The following is a 13337-nucleotide window of genomic DNA, read 5'->3' on the forward strand; positions in this document are numbered from 1 at the left end:
CAAAGATCCAAAAGTGCAACAGAATTTGGTAATTAAAAAAAAATGTCTTGACCAAAACTAGGCAAAAATCCACATGTAATTCCAACAGACTGCCCGATTAGGACAAAATTATGATCCGTGTTGTTTTTGAAAAGTTGTTTTTGTCCATTCCATTCAAAGTGGACAATGTCTCAACAGCCAATGGAGAATCGGAGCTCAAGCACTAATCCTGTGCAGCCTAATTCCTGCCATCCCTCTTGCTGCCCATCTGCAAACAGCCTGATTGGTCAGCGGGGATCAAAATGTGGTCGTAAATGTCAACAAAAAAGACTTGTTGTCAGGGATTTGACAAACAAGAGAAATTTAGCGGCGTTTCCTCACTTATTCACTGTAAAAGCTTACATTTCCTAAACCCCTCTCTTTATGGGGAGGTTTATTATTTATCCACAAGGGGGAGCATGTAGACCGAGTCAATGAATTCCGAAAAACAGGATTAAAAACATGTTTCAAAAGTGGCCTGAAGCTCCACAGCACATGGCCACACATGTGAAAGGTTTTCCTGTAGTCTTCACACAACTTTGTTAGGTCGTAAAAATGTAAACAGGACGAGCCAGGCGAAAACAGGAGACTAATTTGTGACTGAACTTATTGATGAAAACTAGTTCAACGTGACATTGACATGACGTCTTTGAGGTGTGACTTGATTTAGTTACTGTATTTTCTATTTACGTCTCCCATGCAATGTGTACATTTGCGACTGGACAGAATATACAACATCTGAACACGTGCAAAAGGTTCTTATGCTTGCAAATCGCCTCAATGTCTCAGACCAAATCAGTACGCAGAAGAGCAGAATGAACTTTTATGTGTGATACAGAAAGAAAAAAATTAATGAACCACACACTGGCTTGCTGTTTTGGCACACACATTATGTATAGAGTGACTTGATATGGACACAAGACGGTGTCTAGTTACTGTGACTGAACACGCTTGACAGGAGAGTCATGGGTGGGGTGCGACTGGCAGTTAATGAGGAACTTTGTCAGCTATCACTTGACTGCACTGGAATACGTGTGCATATTAATCACTGACCTCTTAAAAGCACCATCTGTCTGCGGTGGATTGACAGTATTAACAGGCTTGAAGTGATTATGTATCCGGGCTGATGTTTACATCTTGGATTTGAATAAACTTGCTAAATCCACTGGACACGACCGTGTGCGTAACCAGTCTATTCAAGTTACAGAGCTCAGCCTCCAGAAAGGGAAAAACATTGTGTGACAGAAAATCAGCTTATGGAAATGCGATTACATTCAAGAGTCATACTGTAAATATTAATTCTCTTTATATTTGGAAAATGACAAAAGGCTTTCAGAAATATGTAAATAAAATTGATTGCCAACAACATTTGGTACAGTCCATACTGTTGACAGCTCAGCTTTCATTGAGTGAGGTATAATGTACATACTTTTGTTCAATACTAGTGTAATATTCAACACTCTGTTTGAAGAATAACTCCAGTTAATCAAAACAGACTTTTGTTAAAAAAGAAAAAAAAGGCGGAATTAATGAAATGTTTGATTTTAAAAGTGTAGCTAATGAAGTTGCTGATGTCTCTTCATTTTTTTGGTAACTTTTTTTTCACCATTTGTAGTGAATAACAAAACCATCTCCTTGGTCACAATAATACGGTCATTTAATCGGGGTCAGATGACAACTGTTATTCGTACACGACAACGGCAATTTCATTCACCTGATGGTCCCACTGAATACGAACTCGGATAGCCTTTTGCGAACAATTATTTCAATGTATTGGTGACCTTGAAGTGGCCAAACTGACCTTGAAAAAAATCAACCTGTCAAATAAAAAACATTACAAAGAGCGTTAGACCTACAAAATAGTTCCAGTAACACATTCATAACTTGTTCCACCTGCTGTCGACAGTTGGGGATTACCGTGCATTTGTTGCAGCTTCACAAGGGGACGTGTGATATCACACTCTAAGCGGAATATGCACCACGAGAAGCGTTCGAAAAGAATGAATACCAGTGGTGTACTGTATACAGAAAGCATATCTATCAAAATAAAAGTAACATTTTTAGCTCTTTGCCATGGTTCCATGCACATATCCCATATAGAACAAAGACTCTGCCCTAACCTTTCCCTTTCATTTCTGACACAGCCTGGCTGTTCAGTATTTTTGTGAACCAGAGACAACCACCCTAACACAAACGACAGTGGGAAACATGAATGCATGAATGGGCCACTGACTGTATTAAGGATGAAAAGATTTGCACTGACAATAACATTAGGTACAGCAGTACCAGTCCATTAAGATCCAATATAAACATTACAGTATGCCTAAAATGATGATGTTACAAAGATAACCACTGTAACCGAAATATTAGAAACGGGTCGTAATTTGAAGTTGCAGTTCTGCAACATTATAAAGTATTTTTTTTGTACTACCATATAGTACATCAGCCTATATGGGTTGCCATGTTCATCTAAACTGCCCAGAGCCTTCAGAATCAGCACAGCAGTGGCGGGTCATGTAACCTAAACCATGTTAGTACTTTGTACAAATGTGGCCTTTTTCATTAACTAAGCAAATTTTGAATTTGCCTTACATGGGTAGCATGACAAGCAAAACAAGTCTGTAACAAGCTCCACATGTGAATAAATTTAATAATCATCATCTCCGGTGAGTATGATGTATTTTATTAGGGCCCAAGCAGCAAGGCCCAAATTGTTTTTGGATTATTTCTTATTACTATTTTTTAATTTCATTATTTCTTGAGTTTTTGAAATACACTACTCACAAAAAGTTGACTTTCAAGTGAAATTTCAGGACATGCCTAAAATGCATTCAAGGTCAACTTGAACAGTCGTTCTCATCACACTGTTCACATTTTCACATCATGAGACCAAGACGAGACCTAACAATTGATCAACAGTACCTTGCCATTGTGATGCTTTAAACAGGACGTTCTCTGACGGAAGTGGCCGCTGAGCTTAGAATGTCACAGTATCATCAGCAGGTTGCAAGACAGATACTGGAAGAGTCACAGAAAGATGTAGAAGTGGGCATCCATTGGCCACATCCCATGCTAATGACCGCTACAATGTGAAAAATGCCCTGAGAAACCAGATAATGATTGCCAATCAATTCCAGACAGCTTTAACTCATTCACTCCCAAAGACGTTTTTAAACGTCTTTTCAGACTTGGTCCAGAATTGACGGGTACTGAATGAGTTAAGGGAAGCCCATACTACCTGAATAGCATTATTAATCCAGTGATTGTGCCCCTACATGAACAAATTCAAAAAGAAGGTTGCCATTTTTCATTTCCTTTCAGATTTAGCCTAATTTTATACTTAATCAAAATATACCTAGGAGTGAACACTTCGTATACATACACACTCTATTTTGCAGAATCTAGCTTTTGAGCATTTAGCTTTTTGAGGCTGCAAGAATTATGTGGTCACTTAAACCATCTAAACAACAACCATTTAAACTATTTTCAACTAAACAGTCTAGTAGAAAAGGCCCATGAGGACGTACTCACACAAGGCCATTCAAACCGCGCCAGGCTTGGGCAAGACTTACCCTCCCGTTCCTGTCCTTCACTGCATGTACATGTTTTTTTTAAGCATTCAAACTTTATCCCATTTTGCATTACAAGGTTGAATTCTGTTCACTTCGATTGGGAAACGTGGCAGTTGCTTTAGTGGAGTATATGACAGCACATTGCAAAGAGGCATGTGCGTGCCATTGAACAAGCCTGCTGTGGACTCTTTTAGACACTGGATTATTTCTATTTGCTGTTATACGTTTTGTAAGGTGACGGTTATCGTTATCGTATAATCAAACCCTTTCTAACAGTCATCAGACATCAGCGAGGAACCAGGTTCCATTAAAGGTCATGCAGGAGAATGTAAGCTATCGAGGCTTGCTAGTGCGAGTTTAAGTGCAGCTTTACAGACTCTTACTGTATGGTATGACAGGCAATAAAACTGGATTTGATGTTGTGTGCCACGCTGTAATGGAGTGAGTTGAGAGACATGTTTAAGGAAGACTGAGTCATCGGAATATCAGAAGAGTGTGAGTTTATCGCTGTGGGCTCCTGACCTTGACAGAACACTGTGTGCTCGGACAGGAAACAACCAGCACCTTTGTTTTACCGAAACCTCCTGTGTGAGAGTGCTAAATTATCGTCCATACTATGGAGTCCAACTCTTAAATCTTTTGTCTTGAAGTTCTAAAGCACTCATTCAACCCTGCATTTACTCTGCATGACTCACTAAAGACACACTTATCAGTCTGTGTGTGTACTCACTACATTGCAACATTTTTCTTTCTCGACAATAGTCGCACTGTAGCACACGGGTGGCCAATACGTTGATCGCGATCGACCGGTAGCTCGGGGACTGGTCTCAAGTCGATCGCGAGGAGTGTAGAGGGGGAAAAACAAAAAAACAAAACCAAAACATTTGTGTCTCTCTGTGTGTGGTATAATTATGATATGCACCCTTAGCATACTATTAGTCTCACTTTCACAAAAAAGTATTTAAAAAATAAAATAAAATAAAATAAAATAAAATAAAACAAACAAAATAAAATAAAGCAGGTCGCAAAAGCCATTCAGTTGGGGTCACATGACCTCAACTAAAATAAAATCCCCATAGATACCTGCAAATGCCTGTTGTCATATATAAGTACCACTTATCAGGTACTCAAGCTAAAGAACCACTCATTACATGGGCGAGTGTCATCACAACACACATACACGTTGCAAACCAACTTGTGAGAAACTCCTTTTGAGCCCGGCCGTCTTAAACGTCAACTCAGAGTACACCTCCCTGAAACAAATGCATACTAAGAATGTTTTTGGTCACTTTCCATAATGAAGGGAAGACAGTGAATCAAACCAGTTATTCTGTCTGTCCTTGTTATGTCATTGTCACAGATAACAATGACAAGTTTGAGAACAGTGAGAGTAATCATAAAGGTTTATGACGGGGAAAGCCTAACATTGGAACGGATCATTTCCATCAAATCTCATTTGTATTAGCCAGTCTTAATTGGGGCTTTGGGAAACAAAGGATTCTCAAGTCAAGTCAAGTCAACAGTATTTATAGAGCACTTTCAAACAGCCATCGCTGCATACAAAGTGCTGTACATGGAGCGATTTAACATATACAATAAACAGTAAGACGAATCAGTAATAAGTAATAAGTAATAAGGCGGTAGAAAGCACCAAGCAGTAAAACCAATAGCAAATCTAAGTCATGCTGAGTCAAACGCCAAAGAATACAAGTGAGTTTTGAGGAGGGCTTTAAAGATGGGCAGCGAGGAGGCTTGCCGAATGTTCAGTGGGAGGTCATTCTGCGACATAAATTCTGTCTAGCAACAAATGATTTGGAATGTGCCCAGGAAAAAAAAGCAATAATGTTGGCATAGGCTCCACCTACTAAAAAAAACTATTGTTTTTTTCAGTGCTGAGGTTTAACTATGATTCATGTAAAAAATGTATTTTTATATTGTATTGTCCAAGTGTTGGCGCTCCACCACATTTTTGCAAGAAGAATTGTTGACCACACTGAGATGAAGCAAACATTTATCGCTTGGTGGCTAAAGACAAACAAATTGGAGAGATTACATCATAACCCCTCGACAAAAGCTATCTGCCTGACAAATGCCTCTTGCACCTCTATGTAGCTGCTTCTTTCACTTCCCCAAAGAAAGCCAGGGTTTCATTTCCTTGTCCGCCATCTCACAGCTAAAACTGCTATTTTACACAAAGCTGACGCTGGAGCTGAAAAACCTGTACTTGGAACAGTAGCGACGGTGTCACACCTTTGTATATACTGGGCATATGTTGCAATCCGAACGATCACACCAAGGCTCCTTATATCCTACTCTTTCCAACAAATGGCTTCATAAAGGTCAGGCCTGTGCGGAATCTTAGAAGGGGCCTTTGGGGAAAACAGGTGACCTGTTGATGTATATCTGGAGAGGAGTCCATGACCCCGACCATGATCCGCTTACCTCATCCGAACTGTGCTTGGGCCCAAATTACATCTTAGGTCCATTTAACTAGTTTTGATATGCACTCGTAATCAACGAACTTCCCGGCCTCTGACACACTTACAAGAGGAGCATTTGACTCTTTGCGGCGATTCATGCACATGCACGCACATGTGTCATGCAATTACTGGAAGGAAACCGCTCGTTGCCAGTCATTCATAACGAGCATCATGCATAATATAAATACATAAAATGACAGGAAATGAAGTTTGAAGAAAAAATGCCACTGCAAGTTTGGTCATGCACAGGTATGTTCTGTGTGCGCATGCAAGCAAAATTACGCGTGCGTACAGTACTGTACCTATATTGTGAATGTGACAGCCACTTCTTCGCGATAACTACCACTGTTAAAAGAGAACTCAAAAGAACTAGAAATAATCCACTTTCCAAACAGTCGACAGCACGCTCCGTCGCACACAGCTGCATACACATGTGCGATGTACAATTACATACCGGTAATTAACGGGATTGCGCCTTCTAACTATTCATGAAACTGCTTCCTTGCACAAAAGAATCTGTTTCATTTCAATTTCACTGAAGTTGAAATGCACACACAAGTTGGTTAGCAAGGAAGATGATGCCAATAAGACTAAAAGATCCAAAAGGTCAGAGGTTATCTATCACTCCAGCCCAGCCACTGTGCTGTTCAAATTCCACCGACCTTGTTTACAGAAAGAAAAAAAAACATTCCGAAAAAAGGTGAAAGGTCAGACAACTTTGGATGCATCATCTAGATCAGGGGTCACAAACCCTTGCGACACTGAGTGCTACCACCGAAAGCATAACAACTCAGGGGCAAATTTGTTTGACATAACCTTTCTAAATAATTTGTTACGTCTGTGCAAGTGTATATAAAATGTATGAATATGATTTCAAGTCAGCCAATATTCCCCCTCAGTTGACGTAAAACCAAGATGTCCAAACAAGACCTACCTCAATGTTAAAGTAGTATGTGTAATACTAATAATTAGTAATAATAAAAGCACAAAATAACTTTCGCACTTTATCTATGGGTGCCAATTTCTCAAAGAGGGGGAATTGTAAGAGGTCAGGAAAAACAAAACCTCTTGTTCCTCCGTCAGTGTAACAGTGCTGGCAAAACTTTTTAATGAACTGGCTCGGTGCCAGGCATTGAGTGACCAGGAGGCCCCTTTCTGGCATCGGTGCGCATCATCATCACAAGCTCATGTCGGGGGGGATCTAATTCTCTGTGTCAGCGTGCTACAGTCCAGCTAGTCCTGCTCCTGAAGGTTACTCACAGAAAACACACAGAAGGGAGTTGACTGTGCTTGTTGCCAATAGCAACTTTTTGTACACAAACTGCTCATTGCTAAGGGTTGCGCCAGTCCGCAGAGACATAACAGTGCAATGATCACAAATGAAACTGGAAATGGGTTAGGCTGTTGAGTACATTATCAGCAAAACAAGAAATAACATAACTACACCAATTAATTTTAGCGAGTGTATACTAACGTAAATAGCAGACAGCATAATGGGGTAGTAATCAAATAAACTTGCCAACAAATAACATCTTTCCTCTTCTCTCTCCTCTATGCATCTGCCAGTCTTGCAGTAATAGTTTTTAGAGGTGTAACAAAAAACAATTTCCATCCGTCCATTTTCCGATCCGCTTATCCTCACAAGGGTCGCCAGGCGTGTTGGAGCCTGTCCTCGGGCAGTAGGCGGGGGACACCCTGAACCGGTTGCCAACCAATCGCAGGGCACACAGAGACGTACAACCATCTGTGCTCACACGACAATTTTGGACAATTTTGAGTGCTCCATTAACATGCCAAGCATGTTTTTGGAATGTGGGAGGAAACCGGAGTGCCCGGAGAAAACCCACACAGGCACGGGGGAGAACATGCAAACTCCACACAGGGAGGCCGGAGCCCGAATCGAACGCTGCACCTCTACACTGAGGCCGACGCACTAACCAGTCGACCACCGGGCCGCCACCAATAACAATTTTAATTGCAAAACACAAACTAACCGAATCGTTCTACTTTAAAAATATGCCGTCCTTCCATCGTATTGCACCCCGCGTGTTAAGTTCGTATCAAAACGTCTTTTGACAAATTTATGGTACTGGCATTTCTACAGTAAATTGATGGTCTGCTTTCAACATGAAACGAACCGCAACATCCTCTCAAAGTGAGCCATGCCTTATATAATTGAGCAGTAATCCCACCAAATCAGACCGATCTGAGGCGTTCCACTTTAAAATGTCCTGTCCTTGAATCGTATCGCACCCCAAGTATTGTAAGATATGTACCGGATCAGTTTTTTATTGAAAAAAAGGGGAACACCCCTCGTGGTTTTCCTTCTTTGCTGTTGTGTTTGCATTATTTACGATAACAAAATTGTTTTCCAAAGAAAAGCAATGTGGAAATCAATCACAGAATAGATTGTGGCTGACTTGAGAGGTTTCATTGTATGTAAAGCAAAATGCATGAAAGAGTCACAGACAAGTCCTCTCCGGTCGGTAATGAAGTCAACAAGAAAAGGGCAAACTAAGAGCAACTCCACATGCTTCATTGACACAATACATTCTGGCAGTCAATCGTGCAAACAAGGGAATAAACCCGGCCCTGCTTGCGTGGTTGACCTGCAAGCTGTCCTTGCAAAACGATATCTCCTTATCTCCAGCCGAGTTGACTTTTTTTCCCCCAAAACCTTCAGCTTTTTCTTGCGGTCGCAATGAACCACACGGAGCACTATATACGGCAAAACGAGGTGCCTGCACTCGCCAGACACATTATTAGATCCACAAGTAAATTCGAACCAATCTCTCAACAACCTTGACAAAGATATCAATCTTAGAAAAGACAAACAACAAGCCATGTATTCTAGGTTTCCATTCTCAATTTTTAAGTAGTGTTATGTCTGGACGTGTGTTCTTATTTAACAGTGGTGGAAATGAAACATCTGTGTGAGCCGACATTATTTTGGACTTTGTGGAAATCCCCTGACACCCATTCTACTCAGGTTTTGGGTTCACACTTTGAGACCTAGCAGTGAGCGTAGCGGGCGGACTCTCGCTCGTCTGGAGTGTAATCAGGCAAAACTACAAGAGTGCTTGCTGCCAGAAGTCCGTGGATAAAAACGGCTCAAAACAAGCAGTACTTTTGTGTTCTTGCGAGAGCTGCCTCATTTGCAAAAAGTACGGCCTCTGTGTCGGATATTTTCTCTTCTGATTATACCTGTGACAAAGACGTTTGAGTAACGACCGTGTTAAATTTCGCAAAGACTTAAAGCATGCCATTTTGTTGTCGACAAAACGGAATGTGCAGTTGGCAACTGGTTGCGCAGACTGCAAAGAGAAAACTGGTTTGGGGTTGTGTCGCAGGGATGTGCAAGCTCAAACAAGAACTCCTGAGCGCACCTCTGGGAAAAGTCACTTTTTGCAGGTGAGTGTGAATACCTTACGCCGTTCAAAGCGTGTGGGTGTTTAAACTGTCTTCTGACGGGCTGTGCGAGGGTGACCTGATGTCTGAAAAAGCCCCGATTCACAGAGTCTGAGTGCAGCACTCGGTGGTGAAACACACCAGGCAAGTCGGTGATTGTATCACAGAACGGGAGAGACAACAGAAAAGAAAGCAGACCGAAAGGTCAGCCGGCGAGGAGGAAGTCAGCCTCTTCAAACAGTCTTCCAGCGAACAAACATGTCGGCCCCGGGGCGAAGGAGCAAGATATTCCACAGGTTTCCTTTAACTTATCGCAAATGTTGCGGTGGAGTTTCAACGTTAGTAAGTATTGCTTTGTGTCAACACAAAACTCAAATCGATTTATAGAAATGTGCAGACACAAAATCGCCTTACGAAGATATTCCAAACTGCATGTGGTGATGCAGTCAAAGTGTTTTGGAATGCCAACATTGGCAGGCAGCTAATTTTGCATGATTGAGGTGCAGTCCCGGGACATCAACAAATTTTCAGCCCAAATTCAAATCAGTCAGGAAAAAAAACAAAGCTTCCAAATTCGTATTACATTCCAGAAGGGCTGAACTAAAAAAAATGTCTGACTACATTAGGAAAGTCTTGGGCAGCTTTCAAGACTGATTTTGTTTTAAATGTTGACGTTCATTCAAATCAAATTTGGGGGGGGGGAATAAGACGAAAAAGTTGCACTTGGAAACACGAGCTGCCCTCGATATGAATTTACGCCATACGAGTGTTGTGCTTTTTCTTTGGCTTGTTGTTGACAAGAACAAACCAAGACAAGGGTTTACAACGAGAAGACGAATGCGAGAAGAATGTACACCCGTTACGTGGAGAAACTCATTCTCAACTTTGAGGCAAAAATACTTGATTTACTTGTGGTTCACTCGAGTCACTTCAGCGACTTTCATGAAGCAAATCAACAGCACGAATCCCTTTTTGCATTGCACCATTTCACATTGTGTTTTGTTAAAATCGTATTTTGTTTGTTGTACCGACAGTGAAGCAGCGTCTCAGAACCAGTCGGGTTCTGCTCCGGAGGTTGTGCTTTAATTTAGGAAAATTTGATTGCATCAAGACGAGGCCAAAACTTGCTTGCAAAAAGCGAATGATAGAAGTTGCGAGGGCTTCTTACCATGACTGTTTCCTTGGGTCTGTCTTCCTGACTTGTGTCCTCCCTTATTCCCGCCGTGATGCGCGGCCACGTGTCCGTCCAAAGCCAAGTCCAACGCGGGGCCGAGACCGGGGTTCTGCGCGTTGGCGTCGAGATTCTTCCTCTTCTTGCCCTTTAGCCAACCCAAGGCCCGGCCCAGGGAGTGACTGCGCTTTTTCCTCCCCTTTTTATGATGCTTCTCTTGGGCAAAGATCTCAACCACATCGTGGGGAATCAGCTCCCCAAAACCCAGGGAGTCTCGGTTGGACATCCCACCACTTGCTGGATTTGAGCCCTGAAATAGACACGCACAAAAAAAGAAATGGCTTCTTAAACAATGCTTCTGTTGTTACTCAGTGTCCGGTAGGTACATTTTAAAGCTTTCCTGGATACGCCACAAAAGGAGCGAGAGTGACAGTGACGGATTCTCAACGATAAACAAGTTTGAAGCCTCGGGTCCATTTGTGTGTTTGTGCAACTCCGTGGGCACGACCCACCGAGCCGGCCACATGGCAGCTAAACTCGGTCCCCTCTGCAGCCTCGAAACCAAACTTCACAGTTCTGCAAAGAAAGGCCTGGCACCGCTCCCTTCATTCCACAACACAGAGTCATAACTCACAAAGCCGCACCCCACAGCGCGCAGACGGCTACACAACACGCAGGCACAGCTACGCGCGATGAAGCCCAAAGCGGGAAAATAAACAATCCCTGTTGTGCATCAACGTTCATCTCAGAGAACTTTTCAGGTTATTCTCAATCGTATCTGCCCTTTCATCTTTCTCCATGAGCTCATCACCCTCCCTCGTCGTCCCTCCTTAACCTTGCTAAGCTGCCGCTCCTCCTGGGAATCTGCAGCATTCGCTGGGCGTCTTCCAGCCGCATACTTTATTGGATATTTATCTACCACTCACAGGATAAAAGTAAGAATGTGCTTCCCCAACGACAGCGGTAAGATCATGTAAGCACGCAAGGAAGGAAGGAAAAACCCTGATGAGGTTGGGTATGAAAGAATCATAAATCCTGGCTTGATTTGTCAAGATCAGTTGCTCAATTGTTGTTGGCTCATGCTACGCAGTCGAGCGTGGTCACCCTCCCCCTGCGCCGCCACCCCCACCAAAACTAATTTCAGCATGCTGAACAGTAGAACGGAGGGAATGTTTGTGTCCTTTGGTGTGATTCACACTGAAAGGAAACATTTCCAAATAAACTCCGGTTGTCAAAGCAGACATGCAGAATAAACATCAGAACCCATTTGGATGCAACATAAGGAACGTTTTGGGCAAATTAACATTTTAGCGAACGCATCTTGCCAAAGTCAGTGTGGGAAATGGTGGGAACAGGGGAGGGAATATGCCTTGAAATACCATGAAAGTTAAATGTAGATCTGGTCTCTCGGTTACCGGGCTATCTACACAAAAATATATGCACACAGCAACGCATGCTGAGCTTCAGGTTGTTGGGTGTTGAGAAGTGTGTTATTTCCACGTGGCTGAGCTCAGCTTGACTGGAGCATGTAGAATTTGAGGAAGTCTTGGGTGTCAAACATACGGCCCACGGGCCGGATCCGGCCCTCAAATGAGTTTAATCCGGCCCGCGAGATGATTATGTAAAGCAGGGGTGTCAAACATACGGCCCGCGGGCCGGAACCAGCCCACAAGAAGGTACAATCGGGCCCACAGGATAATTTAAAAGTGAAAAAAATGTGTAATAGACACAGAATTACTATTTTAATATGGTGCGATTCATTGCGTATCCGCTAGGGGACACTGTTTTGATCAGAGAAGAAGACAACAGCAGCCTCAGTCCGTCACTGACACAGACCCATGACAACAGACGCTATCAATATCAATCTCACATTTACACATTTAATATCACTCTTTAGTTTGTAAGGTGTAGGCAGGGATTACATTTAGATTTTATATGCACGTGTAAATGGTTTAAAACTTCCTTTCTTTATAAATCTCGTTTAATCTTAAAGTGCATGACTATATTTTTGGGATCAGTTGTAATGCTTATTTGAGAATGATAAAAGTAAATTGCCCATTTGTCGAAGGAAATGTAAAGTGCTTCATGAAATGTTTTGTAAAAGATATGTTCATTAAATTTCAACATTTTCCTAATGTTCTTGTGCTTCTTTATATAAGACACATTGTTTTGGTTATTTATAGCAAAGTATGGCATCATTTTAATGGTCCGTTCCACTTCACATCTACTGAGGCTGTTTGTGGCCCACCATGTGAAATTATTTTGACACCCCTGGACTAAGACCACTCTATGTGTATTGGATCGAAAATCAGACGCTTCTCCTTGGAGACAGGGGCTGGTTGGATTGTTTAGAGCCCAGGACCGGCTGTGAGCGCCACGAACTTCCCGATTATTTTCTCCTAAGAGAAACCAGAATAGTTCCTCTGTAGTAAGCTGTGGCAAAAAGGACCACCCAGTGACTTACCGTGCTCTCAAGGAGTTGACTCACACAACTATTTCCACGGTTACACTTAAAAGCCTCCAAGTATTAGTCTCGCAAACACATTCAAAGAAGAATCACGCACTAAAAATAAAACTGTCAAACCCATGAAATGGATGAGAACCTTTTAGTGTACACCGAGTGGAGAGGTTTATGCAAGCAAGCCAGACAAAATGTTCAAAATCTTAACGGCGCAGTCTTCATTGTAG

At 42.2% G+C, this 13337-nt stretch overlaps 1 protein-coding gene across 4 annotated transcripts in view; it reads right to left on the reverse strand.

Moving 5' to 3' along the window:
• Positions 1-13337, reverse strand: part of si:dkey-157l19.2 (uncharacterized protein KIAA1522 homolog) — a 31077-nt gene that overhangs the window by 7807 nt on the left and 9933 nt on the right. For 3 of the 4 annotated variants that reach the window (XM_052085987.1, XM_052085986.1, XM_052085988.1), the window contains exon 2: positions 10647-10959. In XM_052085987.1, coding sequence (XP_051941947.1) covers positions 10647-10935 — 289 coding nt within the window. In that variant the 5' untranslated portion in view covers positions 10936-10959. Of the gene's footprint in view, positions 1-10646; positions 10960-11484; positions 11748-13337 lie in introns of those variants that run through there. The other variant, XM_052085989.1, reaches the window with a different exon arrangement.

Source organism: Hippocampus zosterae, chromosome 14, assembly GCF_025434085.1.
Source record: "Hippocampus zosterae strain Florida chromosome 14, ASM2543408v3, whole genome shotgun sequence".
Taxonomy (NCBI): domain Eukaryota; kingdom Metazoa; phylum Chordata; class Actinopteri; order Syngnathiformes; family Syngnathidae; genus Hippocampus; species Hippocampus zosterae.